This window comes from Aquarana catesbeiana, linkage group LG01 (assembly GCF_042186555.1).
Source record: "Aquarana catesbeiana isolate 2022-GZ linkage group LG01, ASM4218655v1, whole genome shotgun sequence".
NCBI classification, from domain to species: Eukaryota; Metazoa; Chordata; class Amphibia; order Anura; family Ranidae; genus Aquarana; species Aquarana catesbeiana.
In genome coordinates this window covers 386,259,552-386,285,442 of record NC_133324.1, presented here as the reverse complement: position 1 = coordinate 386,285,442, position 25,891 = coordinate 386,259,552, and the positions used below count along the sequence as shown (strand labels likewise).

Here is a 25,891-nt window from a genome sequence, read left to right as displayed (position 1 = left end):
TAACAGGTTACTGCAATTTCAGCTGTGTAGCATTTTTAATTGTGGGATTTTCTTGGAAACAGTGCCTGACATATTACATGCAACTGCTACTCTCAAACAAATTCAGATAATTAACTACTTTACTCTACAAATCCTAATTTGACAATATATAAACATAGCATGCAGTGGTGTTTGCATACCTATGCAAAGTCGTAGAATAGCCTCTGACCTTTGTGCCAGCAAGTAATAATTTAAATATTATGGAAGTGATTGGTATGCAAGGAAGGTGGACAGATACTTGTACTTATCTTATTTGCTGCACTTCTCATTGCGAGGAAATAATTAGTTTAGTGTCTGCAGTCAGCTACAGGGAAAAAATAAACCATTACATTGGAACACACCTTTCTGTTAGCATTTTGACAGGGTTAACTACTAATAAGACCCATGTTCCTCCACTTTTGGAAAGAAATGTCATGTCACTAGCCTTGTATTATTTCCAATGAATTTAGCGGTTAATATTATGGAGAAAATATTTTGAGAAAGTACCGCACTCTATAACCAAGGCAAATGCAAGGATTTAAATAAATAGCATGCATGATATTTATTGGCAGCTAAAAGTTTGTATTCATTTGTCTTTTGCCAGTAACAGATTATTTTGACCACTGTGGTATGGCCTGACATTGATATACACATTCAATAATACAGTATATTTTAACCTATTTTTCCAATTAATTTCTTGATCATTCAGTGCTTAGCTCAAAAGATGGTGGTGGGAAAGAGCTAACATATCTTCTGTGTGGGGATACATAAGGGGGTGTTGTGCACCTGAATTTTCTGAAGCACCTTTCTTCTCATCACTTTGGATTGAAGCACCTTGAGTCACTTGTTTTGGACTTTGTGTTGTTTTATTATTCATTTCTCATTTCACATTTATATATTGTGTTTGCGAGTGCTATATTCATTCTTTCATGTTTTCGAGGTGATTAGCACTTTGTGTATAGCAGCTGCAATTTTTTATCTCACTATTTATTTTTTGTCACACCATTAGCATGAGTATATATATTTAGTATATATATTTTTTTCAAGATTTATTCTATCGTAAGAGATTGTTTGAAAAAGAAATCAGTCATTTATTGAAACATGTTATGCCCACCAATTGATCTACCATCAACTATGTAGTGTGAAGGCTTGTCTGATTTTTTCCAAAATTAGATTATTTGTGCTCATGTTATTTCAATAATAAAGTAATTGTAATCTCTTTACCTACCTGCTCTGTGCAATAGACTTGCATAGAGTGGCCCCAAACCTCCTCTTCTTGGGTCCCCGCCGAGGCTCCTGGCTCCACCTCTCTGTCCACTCGTGCGTGCTCTCTCTCGAGCCCCGCTGCTGCGTCCATTGACACAGACAGCAGGACTCAGCCCTGCTCCCTCATCACTGGCTTTAATTGACAGCACTGGGTGGATCGGATAAGGGTTAAGGTAAGTATAAAGGGGGGGGGGGGGGGTGAGGGGCCAAATTCAATGCCTATACATTTTTTACCTTAAGTTAAAGGAATGCATTAAGGCAAACAATATTTAGGATTTAGAAGAACCACTCTAATGGAGATTGTACAGAGGTAGTACTATGAGATTGTGTAGCGTATGGTCATCTTTAAGTTGTTACCTTTCTCATTAAACTAATAAAGGAATCATTCGAACCCTTTACTTGTCCACCATAACACACAAACAATAAAAATGAAGGAAAAACACAAATGTGACCTATTTTAAATAAAGACAGATCTTCTCTTCCAGAAAATGTTAAACCCCATTTGTTTATTTATTTAAAGTTATGATAGGATTACCATAGTCAGGTATTCCTAAAAAGCCTTTAGTAAGAGCTGGAAAACATTTCTTCCCATAAAGTTTTTTGTAAGATTTTCAAACTCAAATAAGTAATACCACTGAGTCATATATAGTCCAAAGTACTGAATGTTGACCTAAAACAAAAAGGTAGTTCAAAAAAAGGGAAGGGAAGGGACATAGAAGAGAAGGGCCAGTGCAAGAGTTGTACAGACCCTGACCATGTGTTTTCAGATACCTCTAATTGCTAAACCAGGATACCTTGGATGTGCCCATTTATCCAAAGTACATAGAGTGTTAATCATAGACTCAAAGGGCAGAGCTTTGTCAGAAAAGGGTGGGAGCCAGAAATAAAAAAAAACAGACTAAAAGTGGATGTAAACCCAATGTCATCCTTTCTAAACTACTGCCATAGGGGTTATCTATAAGGATATACATGACTCCTGCATGTATCTTTACCTGTCAAATGTCTCCCCTCTGTCTGTTATCAGACCCGAAAAACTGCAGATTCTGTGGGTGGGTCTGTTGTCTGGAGCTCGGTGGGTGGAGTCGTGATGTCAGTAGACTCCCCGCCCACCTCTACACTCCCCTTGTCAATATGCATTTTCTCCTGTTTATTTCTAACACTAAACTTCTGCTATGATCTCTAACATCCAGTGAAAAGACAGGAAAGTAACCACATGACTTCAGCATTATTATTATTATTATACAGTATTTATATAGCGCCAACAGTTTACGTAGCGCTTTACAACTTGAGGGTAGACAGTACAAATACAATACAATTTGATACAGTAGGAATCAGGGGGCCCTGCTCCTTAGAGCTTACAATCTAAGAATGCCAAATCATGCTGAGGTGTGGAACAACCAATCCTTGCAGAGCTGCTGAAGAAAGGAGTGGGGGTGGGAATTAAAAAATAATGCATGTCTTAGGCTAGTGCACGAGATATGTAAATCACCTGTCACTCACAGCAAGGGGGAGGATTTGACAAAGCTTTTCTCTGTTTGTCAAGATTTATCTCACTGAACAATAAAAGAGGATTGCTCAGAGCTGGATTAACTCTTTGTGGCAAGACTGGGCTCAAATGATAGGAAATCTTATACTCTACATTACGACATAAAAATTTTTTTTTAAAAATTCGGGTTTACATCCACTTTAAGTCTAAAAATATAAAAAAGAGAGAGAGGTGAAGACCAACAAAAAAAAAAGGAGGGGAGAGGTAGAGATAATTTTGGAGTGGGAATAGTAAGATATGTGGGTGAGCATGTGTACTCTAGGGAGAAAAAATATTTCCCCACCTCCAAAGAACTCAGTTACCCAACAGGTGCATAACCACTTGCCGACCGCCCAATAGCACATTTACTGCTACAGGGTGGCCGTGCTGCGCAGAATTGCGTATATATATTTTAAATTTTTTTTATTACAGGTACTTATATAGCACCGTCAATTTACGCCGCGCTTTACAAATACAGTATATTGTACATTCGCATCAGTCTCTGCCCTCAAGGAGTTTACAATCTAAGGACCCTAACTCATAGTCATACATACACACTCTAGGGCCAATTGAATGAGCACCTCCATTTCTGCCACTTTTTCTAGTCTTAAAAAAACATTTTTTTTAAGCATCTGAGCTAGTTTTCTTCCCCAGTGCACTGGTATGCATATCCTGGCAGCATTGATGCTACAGAAAGATTTGACTGCAACAAGATTTACAATATTTGGAACAATTCCTTAAAATTTTAATGCCAGGCACAGCTTTGCAACACTTAACATTAAATAGGCCACCTTTCTTATTATTTATTTATTTATTACGGGTACCTATATTGCTCCATCAATTTTATGCAGCGCTTTATATATATATATATATACTTATAAGCAGTGCTGGGACAAGGCCATTTGGTGCCCAGGGCGAAGATGGCAAACCGCGCCCCCCCCCCCCCATTTTTAAGAAAGAATCAATGTCGTTTCAAAACAAGAATATGCTTAAAACAATACAAATTCAATTATCACCCCACACACAGTATTTCACCCTGTACATGACTCCCCCCCCCTGCACACAGTATTGTTACTCTTATGCCTGCTAACAACCCGCCCAGGGCCGTCTTTAACCACTTGCCGACCAGCACACAACGATATACGTCACAATGGCATGGCTGGGCAGATTTTTTTTTTAAAAGGTTTTTATTGAACAATTTACATGTTTAACATAGTTCTGCAAGTTACAAGGCAATACTGGAGAAATGCATAAAACAAAGAAATATGGCTTATACACATATAGACACAGCAGATCAAAAACTTATTCAGATAGCCACCTCTGTATCCCCCTTCCACAGTCACCTCTGTACCCCCCCTTCTATAGCCACCTCTGTAAACCCCTCTTCTATAGCCACCTCTGTATACCCCCCTTCTATAACCACCTCTGTATACCCCCCCTTTTATAGCCACCTCTGTATCGCCCCTTCTATAGCCACCTCTGTATACCCCCTTCTATGGCCACCTCTGTGACCCCCTTCTATAGCCAGCTCTGTGCCCCCCCTGTCCACAAACCCCTCTGTATCCAACCCCCCCCCCACGTCCGTTCACAGACACCATTGTAATCCTCCCCCTCTTTCTCGTAGTTCTCATTCTCACTCCACGACACTGCACCTTTCTGGTATGTGTGTGGGCTCTTTTTCCAACACACAGTCTCAGTGCAGTCTCAGATCTGTAGCATGCAACCAGAACACATCACTCTGTTCTGTGCTGTGCTATAGAAATCTGAGGGGGGTGACGGGACGGGTGAGCATGGACGACCGCTCTGCCTCACTCCCTGTCTCAGGCCAGCCACGCCGATCCTGCAGCTCCTGACAGAGGGAGAAGCAGGATGAGTCGGCACTTACACACACAGCCCGCAGCTGTTCTCCTCCCCTGTCAGTGTGGCCTCCTGTGTTAACCCGGCCGGGAGAGCAAACGGGGGAGGACGGCACAGCTGTGTTCATGACCGCTACACCGGGAGAACTATTCTAAGGCAGCGCGGGCTTCAGGGGCAGCTGCTTTTGCCCTACGTTAAAGACCCCCTCTCACACTCCGCCCAGGGCACTCGCCCCTCTCGCCCACCCCTTGTACCGGCTCTGCTTATAAGTATGTTTGTGTTGGGGTGTATACAGTGCCTTGAATAAGTATTCATATCCCAGGTTACATCTAAAAACGTAAATGTATTTTATTGGGATTTTATGTGAAAGATTTTATGTAAAGGAAAATGATAATTGGTTTTCAAAATGTTTTACATATAATTATCTGAAAAGTGTGGGGTGCATTTGTATTCCGCCTCCCTGAATCAATACTTTGTAGAACCACCTTTCGATGCAGTTACAGCTGCAAGTCTTTTTGGGGATGTCTCTACCAGCTTTGCACATCTAGAGAGTGAAATTTTCGTTCATTCTTCTTTATAAAATAGCTCAAGCTCTGTCAGATTGGATGAAAAGTGTGTATGAACAGCAATTTTCAAGTCTTGCCACAGATTCTCAATTGGATTTAGGCCTGGACTTTGACTGGGCCATTTTAACACATGAATATGTTTTGATCTAAATCATTCCATTGTAGCTCTGGCTGTATGTTTAGGGTCACACGTCTTTTGCAGAGTCTAACAGGTTTTCTATTTGGTTCCATCCATCTTCCCATCAACTCTGACCAGAATCTGACCAGGGGGTTGTGTGTTCAGGGTGATGTGCAGTTTTAGTTTTCTGTCACACATAGCGTTTTGCTTTTAGGCCAAAAAGTTCAATTTTGGTCTCATCTGACCAGAGCACCTTCTTCTACATGTTTGCTGTGTTCCCCACATGGCTTCTCCCAAGCTGTAAATGGAACATCTTATGGCTTTCTTTCAACAATGGCTTTCTTCTTGCCACTCTTCCAAAAAAGGCCAGATTTGTGGAGTTCACAACTAATAGTTGTCCTGTGGACAGATTCTCCCATATGAGCTGTGAATCTCTGCAGCTCCTCCAGAGTTACCATGGACCTCTTGTCTGCTTCTCTGATTAATGCTCTCCTTGCCTGTCACTTTAGGAGGATGGCCATGTCTTGGTAGGTTTTCATTTGTGCCATTTTCGGATGATGGATTGAACAGTGCTCCGTGAGATGTTCAAAGCTTGGGATATTTTTTTATAACCTAACCCTGCTTTAAACTTCTCCACAACTTTATCCCTGACCTGTCTGGTGTGTTCCTTCGCCTTCATGATGCTGTTTGTTCACTAAGGTTCTCTAACAAACCTCAGAGGGCTTCACAAAACAGTTGTATGTATACTGAGATTAAATTATAAACTGGTGGACTCTATTAACTAATTAGGTAACTTCTGAAGACAAGTGGTTTCATTAGATTTTAGTTAGGGGTATCAGAGTAAAGGGGGCTGAATACAAATGCATGCCACACTTTTCACATATTTATTTGTAAACAATTTGGAAAACCATTAATTATTTTCCTTACACATCACAATTGTGTGCCACTTTGTGTTGGCCTATCACATAAAATCCCAATAAAATACATTTATGTTTTTGGTTGTAACATGACAAAATGTTATTTTATGTCATTTCTAACCAAAATGATTACCAATTGTGAATCCAGTCCTAAATGTCTTGTTAGGATAAGTAAATAAGTAAAAACTGTTATGCAAACGTGCCCTCTGAAAAAATGAGGAGTACTGTATGTATCTGCAAACCATCAATGTCCTCTGAATTGAGAAGTTTGAGTAACATTTATTCCAGGTCTTATTAACCAATATAAAATAAAATACATGTGGCCCATGCCTGATCAAAATTAGCAACAGTGCAACAAATCAAATTATTTTTAGGGAAATTAGAACCATGATAAATACTTAAAATACTTAAATACTTAAGATAGTACTTTGTTTCAAATGTTAGATCTTTTGTAAACAGCATGTTTTCTTCTAAATTAAAATTGTGACTTTGAGCTGTTTCTTAAATAATTATTTGTACGCAAGCAAAAAATGTCAAAACAGAGTTGGCTTTCCTCTTACCCCCAGCAGTTCAAGGAGGCAGGTAGCAAAGCCTCCAAAAAGGACAGCTGTTCAGGGGAATAGAGAAACAAGACAGCTCAGCAACTATAAATGCAAATATAAATGTAGTTCTAGTAACCCCATATTAATCCTCTCTCTTATTAGCACTATGCGTAAAGACCACTTATAAAGCTAGGCTTTCATTTTGTGACTAGGAATCCATCATTTACACAGGAATATTTTGGAGGAGGGGTATCAATCACACAGGACGCTACTGTATTTTTGACATTTTTCAAATAAGTTGATTTTTTGCAGCTTTTATTTTCTAGCAGTGTTATTAGTGGCCCATCAAAAGCTTCACTACCTTGCCTATAGGCTTCACATGTTAATTATTCCCTTCTGATTTTTCTTTTCTTCACCTTCATATTTAAAATGCCTAGGGATATATATTGTTAAAGCAGGGTTTACTGTTCTATCTAAATTTAGATCTGAAGTACTTCAGTGATCATAGTCTCTATAGTTTTATAAAGTCCTATAGAGTGAAAGTTCCACATGTAGAGTTAAACCTTTTGTGAACACATAATGTGCCTTTTGATTATTATATTTTCTACATTGTATTTGTAAAAAGATTTACTAAGCATTAAGGTTAGCTTCTCTGCAAGGTTTTATTTTAAAATGTACTTGTTAACTTGTAAGCTATAGATGTAAAGTTTGTTATATTTATAAGACATTATAAGATAAGGGCCCGTTTATACTATGTGCAGTTCCCTGCACTTTTCAACATGTATAAATGAAGGTAAGCGCAATGACACACAGAAAGCAATCGTTTTCTGTGTGTCATATTTGCACCAGGACATGGTTGTGTTCCAGAGCTGTGCGCTATTATGTTATGTTTGCATAATATTCCACCTGGCCCTGCATGTCATCACACAGCAATTGCAGCCCACTGTGCTGAGGTATCACTTTGTGCACTTCACATAAAGTTGGTAAAAAAAAAAAGGGTGTGATAAAATTAACATCACACCGCCCCCTGCATCATAGAACTGCAGCCCAAACAGCTGCTGCCCACACATTAAACTACTGAAATTTAAGGTGCGAGCAAGTTTGAACAGGCTTTACTTTTATTGATAGATTATTTTCTTTGCATTTTCTCATTCTCATTACCTGTGCTATAATTCACTTTGCAATGCAATACATAGACAATATTTGTCCCTTGCTATAGGACCCACTATTGCACTGCATTACAACACAAAGGGAAAGGGTCCAGCCTCTGCTATATATTGGTGCATTGCCCTGCATTGTGCAATCAATGGAGTGTAACACAATGTATGTTGCAAAGCTGTCCTTATGCATTAAAGTCTGTTTCTACAATATCCTTTAACCGCTTCCAGTCAATTCTGATATTTCTGTCATACATGTAAAAATCAGCTTTTTTTTGCTAGAAAATTATTTAGAAATTATACACTTTAATTAGTTTTGTCAACACAAACACAACATAATACCCATTTTTTTGTAAAACATCAAAGATGATGTTTTGCTTATTAAATAGATACCCAACATGTCACGCTTTAAAATTGCATACGGTGCCAAACTACAGTACCTAAAAATCTCATAAGCCATGCTTTAAAAGCCTTTACAGGTTACCCGTTTAGAGTTACTCAGAAGGTTTGGAGCTGGAATTATTGGTCTTGCTCTGACATTCGCAGTGATACCTCACATGTGTGGTGCTGTCACCGTTTACATATGTGCGTGGCAGTGTTAATGTCATCAACAAAAAGTTTTGTCAAAATTTTCATCAGTGGCATTTTTATAGTGACGAAAACAGAACGAAAAGTACATTTTCATCCACTGATGTAAACTATGACAAAAATCAATTCAGTTTTCGTTAACAGATGAAATGGAAATGTGAGGCAGGGACGTTTACCCTCGTGAACTAATTTCCAGTTTCCACAGAGCTCTGCCTGCTTCTGCTCCCAGCAAACAAGCGACTGTGAAGCAAGCATTACAGGCCTCAGAGTCCTCAGACGACCGTCAGAGCAGTGCTGTGCAATACAGGTAGGGCCGGCCCTACTATGGGACCCAGTGGGCCTATGGTCCCAGGCGGCATTTTAAGAGGGGCAGCAGCCGGCAGTGACAAGTTGTACCCAAACAGTCACCCGTGCCAGCTGTCTCCCGAGATCTGCCTGTGGGACTGTTGTGAAAGTTTGCATCCAATGAGTGTGCCCCTGCTGCCTGTGAGACAGTTTTACACTGAGCCGATATTGACGCTTGCCAGAGCCACTCAGTGTTTGAAACACTCATGTAACTGAATGCAGAGTAAGACCAGCTGTCAAAATTGAGTGTTGAGCTAACCCAGCAGTTATCAAACACCAAAAAATGAATTTAGAAGAAATGGTCGCACACCACTGTAGATTAAAATCCTTTTTATTTTGACATCCCAAAAACTACAGAAATCAGAATGCTGGGTAGACGCGTTTCGCACACTTCACGTGCGCTTAGTCATTACGAAACACCAGCCAATGGGATGGGGTCTCGGCGGGCCACTACATGTATGTGGCCCCACCCCCTTTCTTAAGCAGCCCGACCATTGGCTGGTGTTTGATAGCTGCTGGGTCCCACCCAACCCAGGTCCCCAACATCACTGCTGAATTTTGACAGCTGGTCTCTCTCTGCAGACAGTGTCACACACAGTTTCACTAAGCGTCAGTATCGGCTCAGTGTGAAACTCCCTCTCCTCTGTCAGTGCCAATCAGTGCCACCTGTCAGTGCCAATCAGTGCAACATGTCAGTGCCAATCAGTGCCACCTGCCAGTGCCAATAGGTGCCACTAGCCAGTGCCAATCAGTGCTACCTGCCAGTGCCAATCAGTGCCACTGATAGTGCCACCTGTCAATGCCAATCAGTGCCACCTGCCAGTGCCAATCAGTGGCACCTATCAGGCCAATCAGTGGCACATGTCAGTGCCAATCAGTGCCACCTGCCAGTGTCAATCTGTGCCACCTGCTAGTGCCAGTGTTTCCCATCAGTGCCACCTGTCAATGCCAATCAGTGCAACATGTCAGTGCCAATCATTGCCACCTGCCAGTGCCAATAGGTGCCACTAGCCAGTGCCAATCAGTGCCACCTGCCAGTGCCAATCAGTGCCACTGTCAGTGCCACCTGTCAATGCCAATCAGTGCCACCTGCCAGTGCCAATCAGTGGCACCTATCAGGCCAATCAGTGGCACATGTCAGTGCCAATCAGTGCCTCCTGCCAGTGTCAATCTGTGCCACCTGCTAGTGCCAGTGTTTCCCATCAGTGCCACCTGTCAGTGCCAATCAGTGTTTCCAATCATTGCCATCTGTCAGTGCCAAACAGTTCCACCTGTCAGTACCAGTCAGTGCTAATCAGTGTTTCCAATCAGGCCCACCTGTCATTGCCAATCAGTGTCGCCTAATATCAGTGTCAACCAATGCCACCTATCAGTGCTATAAACAAAGAAAAATTGGGGCTTGGACTTATTTTAGGAAATAGGATGTGTCACTTTATACAGTTACTGTATCCACAGGATCACTCTGTGGTTTGATACAGTCAATCTATCAATTGACCTATCAGTGCTAATCAGTGTTTCCAATCAGTGCTACCTACCAGTGCCGGTGCCAATCATGGCCACTAATCAGTGCTAGTTCTTCCAATCAAAGACACCTATCAGGGCCGCCTATCAGTGCCCATCAGTGCTGCCAATCAATGCCCATGAGTGCCACCTATCAGCGCCCATCAATGCTGACTGTCAGTGCTGCCTATCAGTGCCCATCAGTGCTGCCAATTAGTGCCCATCAGGGCCACTAAATGCTACCAATTAATGCTGTCTATCAGTGCTGCCTATTAGTGCCAATCAGTGCAGCCTATCAGTGCCATTAGTGCTGCCAATCAGTGCCACCTATTAGTGCCAATCAGGGCCCATCAGTGCCAATCAGTGCTTTCTATTAGTGCCAATCAGTGCTGCCTATCAGTGCCAATCAGTACACTGAGTGCAGGGATGGGGCGATGAACTCAGCAGCCAGGCACATTGTCCATGAGGGGCCGGCCTGGTGGGGCACAACTGAAATCTGTTGATGTTTATTAATTCCACATGCTGATCTTTAGTATAATAGGTAATCACCACACTACTATTTACAATAAACTACTGGAGGTAAAATAAAAAAGTTTCAGTAAAAGGCCTGCCGCTAAGCACTGTTATGTGTTTTCTCACACCACAAAAAAAAAGTGCATCCTCTAATGTATGGAAATCTCTTTAATCTTCAATATTTTGACAATACCAGTCTCTGATACACAACTTCACATATAATACACATCAATCTGAAAATAAGACATACTGTATAAAATTAAACTTAGCAGGGATGGTGGAAACCCCCCCCCCCTATAGATATGGGCTATAAAAAAAGTCTTCATCAGTTTAGGCCAATATGTATTCTGCTACATATTTTTGGTTTAAAAAAAATCGCAATAAGCGTATATTGATTGGTTTGCTTAAAAGTTATAGCGTCTACAAAATAGGGAATAGATTTATGGCATTTTTGTTCTGATTTACTGATAAATTTAATTTTAGTTATTATGATATAAAATAATGAATGTGGGGGCCTTTTTTGTGGGCGTGATTTTTTTTTGGGGGGGGGGGGGGGGGGGCAGCATTTCATTCTTGGGCCCAGGCAGCACAATGTCTTGGGCCGGCCCTGATTACAGGCCTCCCGAGTCCCGACAAGAGTCCTACTCCCGACTCACGACGATGACCGTCCAGAGTTAAAAGCACCCACTGTGAGTGTGTACACTACAATTACAGGCCTAAGGCCTCCCCACAGACCACAATCTGTCCAGAGCACTGTGTGTGCATTACAGGCCTCCTCTGACCAACGGCATCCAGGTTACTGTGCATTACAGATGCAAACAAATCCTGGGGAATGCCCAGGAAAAAATTCAAAGCCTACTTACCACTAGTTTGCAGACAACCAAATTAACCTGTCTAATGGTATGCGTTAAAAACTGGGGTTTAGTCCGCATGCATTTGCAAACGCATGCGTAAGCCACAGAGCCTCGTCACAGCACCCTGATATCTGTGGTCCTAACACTAAAATATGAGTGTCCCCACAGTGGAGGCACATGCATTCTGATGGATAAATGAGGGCAGGTGGACTGAAGGAGAGCCCACCCCTTCTTAAAGGTACAGGAGCACACCAAACACCCAGCACTATGGCTGCAAAGGTGTTGGTGTGTTGTTGGACCAATATACACACACCAACGTGATCTCAAAAAACTTGCCACTGCCTTCATTTATAGCTGGTTATCGCAGTAAGCGGCTTTGGAGGGCTACAAACAGATACAAACAAAGCCTGGGGAATGCCCAAGAAAAAATTCCAAGCCTACTTACCACCAGCTCGCAGACAACCAAATTGACCTGTCTAACAGTATGCGTTAAAAACAGGGGTTTAGTCCGCACGCATTTGCAAACGCATGCGTAAGCCACAGAGCTTCGTCACGGTACCCTGATATCTGTGATCCTAACACTAAAATATGAGTGTCCCCACAGTGGAGGCACATGCATTCTGATGGATAAATGTAGGCACTGGTAAGAGGAGGCCTGTAATGCTGCACAGTGCTGGATTGTGGTCTCAGGTCTCAGGGCATCCTATGCATTAAGGTGAAAAAACACCTGTCAGTGACCGGCCCCCCAGCCCCCCATTTTACTTACCTGAGCCCTGGAACTGCACCCGACGGGGACACGTTGTCCCTCTGCCTGGGGTTCTCCACTCCTGATTGGATAGATTGATAGCAGTGCAGCCATTGGCTAAGTAGGAGGTTACCATGCGTTGTAGTGCAGTAATACACAGGTGTGTTGGTAAGGTGGATATCAATTAAGAATGAAAGCCACTGTAGTTGCCACATCACATTTTGAATGCAGCCTAAAACAAACCCTCACTGACCTCTGTAATTTTATGTACTATGAAATACTTCACCATTAGAGTACACAAAGAGGCACTACATTTGGTACTAGTCTGTTTCTGAGCATCTTTAGCCCCCTACTCCATTTCCCAGCAGTGACTTGGCAATCTTCCACCTTTGTAAAGTAAACACATATGCTCTAAGCTGCTGAAAAACTGACCAGAACCAAATTTTAAAGCATACGTCCAGCCAAAACTTTTTTCTTAGTTTTGGATGAAGTGGGAAAGAGCTACAACCTCTTTTTACTGCTATCTGGGGCTCCATTAGGCTAGGTACACACATAAACTTAGAAGTTGCCGTACTAACACCAGCAATGTTAGTGCGGCAATCTCCCCTGCTGTGCTATTGTGTTCTGACAGGGGGGCTGCCAACCCCCCAGAACACACTTTGCCCCCCCCCCCCACCAGAACACACTTATCAGAACTCACAGCCAGTGGCTGCCAGCGCTGATCGGCTGCTGGTCAAATGCTGGTTTTCCAGCAAGACTGTTCTACAGAAGCCAGTTGTGAGTCCGGCTTCTGTCGGACAGGCAGCTGTACACATTGATGAACCGGCCAATATTCAGATCATGTGTACCCAGATTTGGAGTGACTTATCCTCACCTCCTCTCCTATTAACAGCGTTTTGCTAAACAGGAAGTGAGGGAAGCTCTCCGGTGGCAACAAACACAGAAATATAAATGCTTTAGTTTAGTAGAAAAGGGAGAGGCTAAAACCCCTGTCAGATTTTATTTCTCGTTTGTGTCCCTGTTGGATATTTGCCCTCATTTCTTATTTTGTAAGACCATTGTCAACAGGGTCAATCTCTCTAACAGAGCCCCAGATGGTAGTAAAAACCCCACAGGAATTATAATTCTTCTACACTTTATCCAAAGCAAGAAAAAAAAATTGACTTTTGAATTGAGTTAGTCTTTAATGACAGTGCTGTATTCTTTGAGGAGGAGTTGTATGTGTAAGTAACTGTTCGGTAAACAGTTCCCTAGCATGCAGTCTCAGATGTGTGGTTTGATATAGTCGTATTCAAATACAGTCCCTCTGAATGATTTCAGTAAATAGTGATTCATACCTGTCTGTTGACTGTATATCCTGCACAACCATGAGATGTAAATGAATTGGATATTGCTTTATTATATATTAAAATGAGAACTGATATGAAGATTCCCAGCATTTGAATTTAGCCAAATGCAATACAGGATGTCACATTACAGCTTCTCAGTCTCAATTCAGATCTGTCTCTGGTATAATTTATCTTCCCATTTATCTTCCCACAAGTTAGTGAAATCATTGCTTGTCCCTGAGCAAGAATTACCCAAGTTGGCTTTAACATTTCCACACAAGATGTAATTTCTGGTTTATTCAAAAAGTTTAGTGGAAAAGAGGGTCCTAATAATACAATTGACTATTTTGTCTGTTAATGTACTTGACATTGAGGACACATAAAAGCATGTACTAGTCACTTACCCTCAAAGTGGGTACTATTTTCGATTTTCTTTTTTTAGATTTTATTGCTGTTTGTGTCCCCGTGAAGGGAGAGTCACATCCTCTTTTTGTCCTGGTGACCATTTCTTTGTTACCTGAGCAGGAATAGAGGATATGTCTTCCGATATTGACACTTGCTCTGGTGATAATTGTCTAAAGCCTCGTACACATGATCCGATTGTTGGCCAACAGAGCATCAGACATTTGTCCGAAGGGCGTGTGCCAGGAACTTGTCTTGCATACTAATGGCACACAATTGTCGGCCAACAAACACGAACCTAGTGACGTACTACATGGAATTTCAGCTCTTGAGCGCCACCCTTTGGGCACCTTCTGCTAATGTCGTGTTTGGTGAGCATTGATTCTGAGCCTGCATGTTTGTACTTTAAACTTTTGTGTGACGGACTTGTGTACACATGATACGAAAATCTGACAACAGACCATTGTCCACAGAAAATTTACTAGCCGGCCATCCAACATTTGTTGGCGGAAAGTTGGACAACAGTTGTCTGAAGGAGCAAACTAACGGTTGGATTTTAGGCAGTCTGTCATCACACAATTCCCTGCCGAAAATCTGATTGTGTACAAGGCTTAAGAGGGGATTTCCCTCACTTTGGAGAGATTTTCTCTCACTTCCTGTGTTGTCTACAGTACATGAAGCAAGGGGAAATCTTCTCAATGGAACACAGATAGAAAAAAAAGTTTTGGATTTAGGTATACTTTAAATATGGAAAGCCTCTAATCTTGCACCTTCAGAACCTTCCATATTAATAATTGCATGGGTATGTTAATTACAAACACTATAGTAAATTGTCTTTACCCACTAGAAAGGTATAGGGACTGCTAAATATTTTTGTGTCGAAGGGGCGACATGGATATCCATATTCTGTTTATATACAACTAATCTGTAATACATAATTAACTTGGCAAACATACCTATTCTTTTAAACATTCAAATTGATTTAACCTTTCTTTCTTTCTTAGATTTTTCTACATCGCTCATTTTGTGTTCTGTCCTATACCAATCTACTATATACAATTCTGACAAATAAAATAGATTTTCTACTATACAAAGTTGTAAGGATCTCAATATAATATTAGATATCTGGCTAAACAAGGCTATTTCAAAGTTTGTTTAGCTAATTTTTCTAATTTGACAAGTATTTTTTCTGATCATTCTAGATTATTTGACCATTCCATGGAAGGATTTAAGAACTGGGAATTTATGACCACACACTGCTGGGGAGAGAAGGCCTCAGGAGACTGGATTCTGGAGATTTATGATACCCCTTCACAGTTGAGGAACCACAAGACGCCAGGTACATTTTTCTTGTACTCATATACATTATTAACACTGTGCTCATGTTTAAAGCAGACCCTACTTGCAAACGAAAATTGAATAATTTAGTTTTAGCAATACTGTCTAGCAGTAACACACAAGAAAATGAAATCCCAAAAGGTTGCAAAATACTATAATTCCACAGCATTCTACAACTTTGTTTTGTAAAGAAGCTATAACCGTGAGATTATAACACATTTCACTAAAAAAAGCACTAGGAATGAGAACCCACCCCTACAGTCTAAACGGAGAAGGGATAGACACAATCAGGGAAATTTTACAGTATTAGGTGTGTAAAAAATAGGAATTTTAGGGGGAGCCCAAAATTCCTGTTGGGATAGATATTAAAATTATCATCAGGATGTTTAAGATTCTGAGGAGTAAAAAGGGTCAGAGCACTCGCAATATACATTTTAATTTTTGGTGCATGCCAAAGCATTAAACTACCTAACAGTTTCTTGAATTTCCCAGGGATATTGTTTGTGGAACCTATCAATTTGCGTTGCTGCTTTGGTCAATATTAGGGGTTCCCACTCTTCAAGTTGGATTCTAATTTCTTTTATATTTTGGGTAGTGCCAAGAACATTCCAAGGTGTGTTGAAGCACCCAAAACTCCCAGATGAACAAATACAGAAGTCAGATTTTTTGGTAAGAAGATCTCAGAGTAGGATCATGAGAGAAATACGGGAGCTGCCATTACTGATCTCCTCCTGCTCTTATGTGCTGTGCTGCTCTAATTCCTATATTTAAGGAAAGTCGGAAGAAAGTTTCTCTGAATATGTACTACATATCAAAGTGTTGAAGTAAGTAGATTATTATGACAGCCAAGCAGCTAAAAATTTCCTTTAGACTCACCCCTCATGTTTGTGTTACCTTGCGCCTGGACATATGTTGGTGCACATAACTCGCATGCATTGTGCATGTGTTTTAGGTGTGCATCCATTCGTTTCTAATGTGACCTTGACGCGTGTCCAAGCATCAGAAGGCGTACATATGTTGGACATATGTTGGAACACATTACTCTCATGACTTGTAAGTGTTTTAGGAGTATATCCATTCGTAACCAAGCATCAGAAGGCGCACATATCCTTAACACACTGTGGTGCAGTCATCTGTATTGCGTTGCCATGCAATGACAGGGTCATGTTAGTTTTTTAATGTGTGTTAAGGATCCATATCAGCCTCAATGAAGTCATGACAGAAATGCTTTTAATGTACTATGCTGTAAACTGTTGCCCAGTTACATGTACTAATAGAAATATATATGTACCAATCTCTGGCTTCTCCAATGAAAATTCTAGTTCCTGTCATAATTATATGATGACTTTGGTGCAGATTAGGGATTCTGAATTCAGCAACTTCAGACTTTTTCCAGGTCAGTGATTCAAAAGGTATTGAAGATAACCTGGCAACTAGCATTATCAGAATGGGTTCAGTTATGTTAGTCTAGATATTTCTATGAGTACAAGTTTTCTTTATGTGTTTGGAGCTACTGTTAGGGCCCATTCACACTAGAATGCCATGCGCGAGACCCACATTCAAAACGCACTGCCCATTTTTTGCTAGTGTCCTATGAGTATGGATGTCTTCTCTGTACTGAGAAAAATTTTACTGTTTTACTAGGACCTTTTCCTCCCTTTTTTGAGTTACTGTTTTACTAGGTAGTTTTCTTTTTATAAATAAAATAAAGTCAGCGCAAAAAATCCAATATTTAAAAATACAAGCAGCTGAACACTGAAGGTAAACATAAAAAACCTCAAAGTACATAGGATAAATAAAGCAGTGCAGCGCTATACCCAGAAGTTCAAATATTACTAATAAAAGTCCCTTTAAATTTAAATCCAAAAGTTGATAGAGAAAAGGTCTCCTCTGTAGTGGTCTAAGTGCTCATGACAGTCCATGCAGTGCTATACATCCGTGATTCCACCACCAGCTAGCCAAACCACTCACCTTAGCATATGGACCCCTGAGCTAACAGACGGGTCAAAACAGCATTTACCACTCTCAGTGGATAAAGATGGAGACTTGCATGCGCAGATGGTCACACGATATAAAGGCAGCACTCAGTAATTGATGATCATGTTCACATGCAATAAAAATAAGAGTACATAGTGCAGACTGTGTGGCTAAGAAGATCACATTTATTAAAAGTCAAGTACTCACATACACAGCACTACACCCTAGTGCTGGGATAAAGGTAAAATGGCATCAAAGGATAACGTCAAGTAGTAATGGTGGCTGCAGTGATGTCCAAGGAACTCCCGCACGCGTATCGTCCACATCCGGACTTCATCAGCGGTAGTGGAGTCCAAGACATCAGATCTATATATATAGATTCCCAATAACTGTTTCCTGTGTGATAAAAACCTCCCACGGGCACCATCCAATCAGCTCCGGCCACTATGGGGTCAAGGGGATTACTTCCTGCCCAAGCTTATAGGTCACTATAGCAACCAAGGCATCTACATCATGACACCCGGTCATGTGACCCTACGATCAGGAAGTAAAACCCCTATTAGCATAAAACTATGGTCATGTGACCTTACACTCATGTTACCAGCAGAAGCTGGAACACAAACAACTATAGGACTCCGCCCCTCATAACCAAGCCTCCTCCTCAAGCCATTGCTATGGTGATCAGCTCAACATGGTAGTAACCCTCACACAGCCTGCTTTGTGAAATTTAAATGTCACAACTATATGCCACTGTTTGTATGGCTGCTACCTGACCACAAACTAAAAAATGCTTATACCGATCACCACACCTGCATATAATAGGCTAAAAAGGAAGAGGGGGATTTCAAATAAAAAGGTTAAAATAAAAATAAAATTTAATAAGCAGCATATGGAAAATTCCCCATATACTATATAAAAAACAACATCACTGCAGCCACCTGACAGCCATACCATGAGCATAACATCTATTCCAAATCTCAATGTATAAGATAAACAAAATACACATATACATATCGATATTCCAGAGGGAAAATATACCATGCACGTAATTAACGATCTGAGATGATACACCATGCGAATTGTTTATCAATCGGAAATGAAACAATTCAAGTCGAATTCGACATTGAGTCCCATGGGTACCCCCACTTGGGTCTCGTAAACCCAAAATGACTCACGGCGGCTCAATTGTCGAATAAAGTTCCCCCCCTCCAATGGGGGGGTCACTTTTTCAACCCCCCAGAATTTTAATTTGGCGGGGCTTCGAGCATGGAATAATCGAAAATGCTTGGAAACGTTGTGAGTGACCAAACCTTTTTTAATATTATTCACATGTTCTCCTATTCTAATATGTAAAGGTCTAGATGTTCTCCCTACATATTGGAGGCCACATTCACACTCCATCATGTACACTACCCCTGTAGTGGAACATGTGATGAAATCCTTTATTTTGTAAACTTTCTTGGTTGCTGTGGCAACAAACTCCTTACGTTTTTTAATATTACCTTTAGCCTGTTTACATGGTGGACATTGTCCACAGGCATAGAATCCCCTCAGTATATTAAATATCCTATTCTTAAACAGGACTGGTGGATCAATAACTCCAGGGGCCAACTTATCTCTCAAAGAAGGGGCCTTTTTATAGACAAACTGGGGAAACTGAGGAAGAGCTGGACCAAGCACCTTATCCCACATGAGAATAGGCCAATGTTTGCGAACCACTCTTTCAAATTGTTTATACTGAACATTGAAATCAAGAACCATTTTAATATTCCCTGATGTATCCTGTTGAATTTTAGGGCAATTAGACACCAACGTGTTTCTATCAAGCATCCGGACACTTTCAATATCTCTATCAATACTGGTCCTGTCATACCCCTTTTGAATAAAGCGGGCCGACAGAACCTGTGATTGTGAGATGTAATCACTCTCTAGTGAACAATTTCGCCTAATGCGCACGAATTGTCCCTTCGGGATGTTGTACAACCACTGAGAGTGGTGGCAGCTTCCTAGGGAGATGAACGCATTGCGATCGGTTGGCTTGAAATGATTCATCAGCTTAAATCGATTCCCCTCCATAGAAATATCCAAATCCAGGAAGACAATCCGTTTGTTACTGATGTTCCAAGACAGGACTATGTTCCTGGTATTCCTATCCAATTTCTGCATAAACAAATCAAGATTGGTCCTATCCCTCGTCCAAATCATAATAATGTCATCAATATATCTTTGGTAACAGACAAGTTCCGGGGGCGTATTTTTGTAGATGGCATCTTCCTCCCAGTGTGCCATAAATAAATTGGCAACACTGGGAGAGAACCGGGCCCCCATGGCTACGCCTCTAGTTTGGAGGTAAAATTGTCTGTTGTACCAAAAGTAATTTTTTGATAGACAAAAATTCAAACAATCGAGAACGAAGCCATATACTGGATCATTCACTTTCCGGATCTTAAGTGATTCAAGATCCTTAGCAATCATGTTTCTAAAAACATCAACATGCTTAGTGTCCAGATTGGGGGGATTAAAAACTGACTTATTAAGGAGGGTGGAATGTTTACCCAATGTTTTAGCAGCATTAGATTCAGTCCGGACAGTAGTATTAGAAAGATGGTATTTCTTTACATTTAGATTTCTGATGAATTTTTGCAGACTAATGTATGTCTGAAATTTATTTAAATTACGGGTAGGGGCGTATTTAAGACCTCTATCTAAAACCCTAATCTCGTCCTCATTGAGAGGCGAGCCACTAAGGTTATAGATTCCTGCTCCTAATGGGGTTTTACTCTTTTGAGTTCCCCTGCCTCCTCTCCTTCCTCTCTCCTTCCTCCTTCTCCTTTTTTTTCTACAAGATTATTTTCTTCTTCATTTGAGACTGCAGTTACACCCTGTTTGAGAGGATCTCTAATGCAACTATCCAGATCTGCGTATCCTCAGGAACAACCTTGGAGGCCGTTTCGGGTCTTTCCACCTCTTGATTCACTAGCAGTTCTGGGGTGACTTGCAGTTTTCCTTTTCAAAGACCTGACACTAGCAGCTTAGAACCTTGTCCACTGCTTTTGTCCCTACATTATTTAGGGTCCTTTTTGGCTTTATCAGGTGTGGCTTCCCCTGCAGGTTTAGATCAGGATGTATGCAATATTTTGTGAGCCAAATTGCAATGATAATTGCTGACCCCACTGCAGAGGACATAAGCGAATCTCAATGCCTTCCCCAGCACAATCATTATCTTATCTGCCTGCAGCCCTAACAGCCTCAGCCTCAGGAAATTATGGGGAATTTGGGACTTTAAATGAAGCATGTATGTGCCTCCATCCCTGGTTCAAGTAGACAAAAGGAAGGGAATTGGGACTTTGAATGAGGCTACTGATTGGTTAAGGTAAAAATGTGTTTTGCACATGTTTTAATGACATAAAAATAATATAAGTACTTTACAATGGTATATATAATGTATTGAGAAATAACACATAATATAGATGCACACATGGCAAGACTGTCATAAATACATGAATATAGATAACACAGTAAATGACAGTATATAAAATAATTGAACTGTATGAATTCATATATATATACATATATATATATATATATATATATATATATATATATATATATATATATATATATATATATATATATATATATATACACACATACATATGTTGGCTTGGCAGCAATAAAATTATTTTGGAATAAAAATATTGTAATATTGTAAGAATGAATAGATGTTGTATCTAGATGAAAATCCTCAGGGGCAGATGTTAAAGGGTATCTACAAAGAACAATATATACCGTAATTAGATCTAATATTAAACTGGGCACAGCAGGAAAGAACGAGTTTGTCAGTCTTGGGTACTTACATACTACAGAGTGAAATGGTATGTAGTGAGAGTAAGGTCAGGGCCAGATGGGTAATCCAACCCGGGAGCTGAGGTAGTCTGGAGCCCCAAAGCAACAGGGCGCACATGGAGCACCTCCATAGCACAGATCTCCAATCTTCAAAATAATCAGAAGTGATCGGAGGTGAAATGTAACTGCCAGTGGAGTTTGTAATGGATAAAATATCCATTATATGGGCATGAGTGCCAAGTGGGAGCTTGCAAGAAAGTTAAAAAATTTGTAGATGAAATGGTGGTAATGAGATACCAGCCAAAATGTAGGGAGTTGAAGTGATAAGTGTATAAACGTCCATTATAGAAAAAGCAACAATTACCAAGGAACCATGAAAAAGTTAGAGAGAAGAGTGACATGCAAAATAACAAAGTATTGGAATCAAATAATAATTACCTTGGAATCGTACATGTAAGCAAAGTGTTTCCATGAGATACAATGTCTAATCCTGTGAAGCAGAGAGAGCTATGCCTGGGGATGCGCCTTATATAAACCTTGTTCTCCCGCTGAGGCGCCCATGAATGACGTCACACATGGAGCACGGTGCATGGCGCTGATTCGCTGTGGGCGGCCGCCCGAACCCCCATGATTGCCCGCCCCTAAACAGGGCGGAAGGAGGGGGAGCACTCCCAGAGCGCATCGCAGCTCCTGGGTAGAAGACAGCAAACGGCCCTGATGTCAAGTTACCCACAACTCCCCACCAGGATTGCTGATGTCAGAATATGCTTCCAAGTCTTGTAAACATAATGTTAAAAGGTTCCGTGTGTGTGGACCTAGAAGGGTCCACAAACAAACGGACAAACCTTACACCTAGGTGACAGGGGAACACTGTCTATCTAATAAACAACCACCTCCATCCCTGAGCATATATGGGAATTATGGGGAATTTGGGACTTTAAATGAAGCACGTATGTGCCTCCATCCCTGGTTCAAGTAGACAAAAAGAAGGGAATTGGGACTTTGAATGAAGCTATTGATTGGTTGACCTTACTCATACTACATACCATTTCACTCTGTTGTAAGTACCCAGGACTGACAAACTTGTTCTTTCCGTAGATACCCTATAGCATCCACCTCTTAAGGAAGTGTTGGCTTCGGGCATTCAGGATGTAGCTATATGCCTCAATAGGATTTCATCTAGATACAACATCCATTCATTCTTACAATATTATAATATTTTTTATTCCAAAATATATTTTAGTGCTGCCAAGCCAACATATGTGTGTATATATATGAATTCATACAGTTCAATTATTTTATATACCGTCATTTACTGTGTTATGTATATTAATTTATTTATGACAGGCTTGCCATGTGTGCATCTATATTATATGTTATTACTCCATACATGATATGTACCATTGTAATGTACTTATATTATTTTTATGTCATTAAAAATATGGAGATTATCGCATTCTTTCCCCCTGTGAGGCTGGATGCCAAGTGGGGGAAGAATGGCTCCTGCTCGGCTCCATACCATTGGATGACGGTAGCAATGTTAAACGTCACTTCCACCCAATGGTCTTATTTTTTTTTATTGCATTTAACCAGTTCCCGACTGGCTCACGCATATATACTGCGGCAGAATGGCTCTCCTGGGCGAAATCCCGTATGGGTACGTCCTATTTATTTATTTTATTTATTTATTTCAGGTACTTATATAGCGCCGTCAATTTACGCAGCGCTTTACATATACATTGTACATTCACATCAGTCCCTACCCTCATGGAGCTTACAATCTACGGTCCCTAACTCACATTCATACATACTAGGGACAATTTAGACAGGATCCAATTAACCTACAAGCATGTCTTTGGAGTGTGGGAGGAAACCGGAGCACCCGGAGGAAACCCACGCAGGCACAGGGAGAACATGCAAACTCCAGGCAGGTAGTGTCGTGGGTGGGATTCGAACCAGCGACCCTTCTTACTGCTAGGCGAAAGTGCTATCCACTGCACCACTGTGCCCTTTTCAGGCACCAGAGGGCACGCGCCCGTTGCGCGGCAGGGGACCCGATGCGCGTGGCCGGCGATCGCTGCCGGCCACATGCAATTACGTGCGCCACAGGGATTTGTGTGTGTGAACAAACAAATCCCTGTGCTGTCAGAGGAGAGGAAACATGTTGTTTGTTCCTAGTAAGTAGGAACAGCGATATGTCTTCTCTTTTACTCAGTGGTATCCCCATACAGTTAGAACACACTGAGGGAACACACATTTAACCCCTTGATCGCCCCCCCTAGTGTTAACTCCTTCCCTGCCAGTGACTTTTACACAGTAATCAGTGCATTTTTATAGCACTGATCGCTGTATAATTGTCAATGGTCCCAAAAATGTGTTAAAAGTACCTGTCCAACGCAATACCACTAAAAATCACAGATCACCGCCATTACTAGTAAAAAAAAAAATGATAAAAATGCCATAAATCTTTCCATAGTTTGTAGACGCTATACCTTTTGCACAAACCAATGAATATATGCTTATTACAATTTTTTTTACCAAAAATATGTAGAAGACTACATATTGGCCTAAACTGATTAAGAAATGTGTTTTTGTTTTTTTTTAATTTGGGGATATTTATTATATTTATTATAGCAAAAAGTAAAAAATCGTTTTTTTTTTCAAAATTGTAGCTTTTTTTTTGTTTATAGCGCAAAAAATAAGAACCACAGAGGTGATCAAATACCACCAAAAGAAAGCTCTATTTGTGGGAAAAAAAGTACGCAAATTTAGTTTGGGTACAGCATTGCATGACCGCGCAATTGTCAGTTAAAGCAACGCAGTGCCAAATTGTAAAAAGTGCTCTGCTCCGAAACGGGGTAAAATCTTCCGGGGCTGAAGTGGTTAAGTGTAAATGTGAGATCTGGGGTCTTTTTGACCATTTAAGAGGTCCTTTCATGCTTTTTTTCTATTACAGGGGAATAAAAGTGACCCAATTTTTTTTTTTAAAGGACAGTGTAAAAATAAAAAATAAAAGTAAAATAAATAAGAAAAAAAAAATGTAAAGCTCCCTGTCCCGCCAAACTTGCGGTGCATAGGCGAGTCGCGCCCGCATACGAAAACTGTGTTCAAACCACACATGTGAGGTATCGCTGCAATCGTTAGAGCAAGAGCAATAATTCTAGCACTGGAACTCCTCTGTAATTAAAAACTGGTAATCTGTATACATTTTTTAAGTTTGTCGCTATTCCATGAGCGAGTGCCAATTTTGAAGCGTGACATGTTGGGTATCAATTTACTCGGCATAACAATATCTTTCACAATATAAAAAAAAATGGGCTAACTTTACTGTTGTCTTTTTTTTTTATTAAAAAAAGTGTATTTTTTTCCCAAAAAATTGTGCTTGTAAAACCGCTGCGCAAATACGGTGTGACATAAAGTATTGCTGCGACTAAAATTAAAATGCCATTTTAGTCCAAAGACTAAAATACGACTAAAATTAAAATGGCATTTTAGTCAAAAGAGTATGACTAAAATTAAATGGAAATTTGACGTCAAAATTAACACTGGTGTGTAGTGCATGTTCAAACCTTAGTACCGTAAATAACACATTTGATTTTTCACTCCAGCGGTATATAATGAGTTTGGAAATTGTAGAGAAATGCTTAAATAATGCATTACAATTTAACTGCACCCATTAGATTTTAGACGACTAAAATGACTTTCAGTCGACTAAAATTTACTGGAGATTTAGTCGACTAAATACGACTAAAACTAAAACAAATGCAGAAAAAGCAATTTAGTCCAAAATTGGGACTAAAACTAAAATGCTAGTTTGGTCAAAAACTAAGACTAAAACTAAATCGAAATTTGCTGCCAAAATTAACAATGCTTTCAATTCTTATTCCAATAGTCAGGGTGACAATCCAAGGATTAGCCAACGCCTTCCAGGGGTCCAAAAATGGCCAATAATATCAACATAATATCCCCACCTCAGGTTCATAGTTAAAACTAAGTACCCAATTGCCAATAGATGAAATTAAAGGGGTAATACTGAATAGATTATCAATACAAGAACCTCAGACAAATGTGAGAATCTTATACCACTTCAATTCATCAATTGGGTAAAACAGTAATAATACAAATAATACAGTATTTAATAACAACAACAATAATAATAATGAGAATAAATATATGAGTAAAATATATCCAAAAATGGATATGTGCATATCTCAAAGCATACACTATGCAACCCAATTGTACAACTGCGCAATCCTCAGCAATCTACCCCAGGCTTACCAACATTCTGCATTATGAGGATAACACAAACACACCAATCCATTAGTGGTAGATCCAGCCTAGAAGGTGGTCAAAGAATTGTATAACCACAGACTATTCAGTATATGTGGGGGTATTTTCCTTTCTAAATATAATTTCAAACAACGGTCTCATTAGGTGAAAATGCACAAATATAGCACCTAAAGTGAGTCATATACACTGCAAAGATGGA

General features: G+C 40.4%; 1 protein-coding gene across 3 annotated transcripts in view; it reads left to right on the top strand.

Moving 5' to 3' along the window:
• Positions 1 to 25,891, top strand: part of PCSK5 (proprotein convertase subtilisin/kexin type 5) — a 635,867-nt gene that overhangs the window by 370,158 nt on the left and 239,818 nt on the right. For all 3 annotated transcript variants that reach the window (XM_073634106.1, XM_073634125.1, XM_073634116.1), the window contains exon 13: positions 15,444 to 15,580. In XM_073634106.1, coding sequence (XP_073490207.1) covers positions 15,444 to 15,580 — 137 coding nt within the window. The remainder of the gene's footprint in view (positions 1 to 15,443; positions 15,581 to 25,891) is intronic.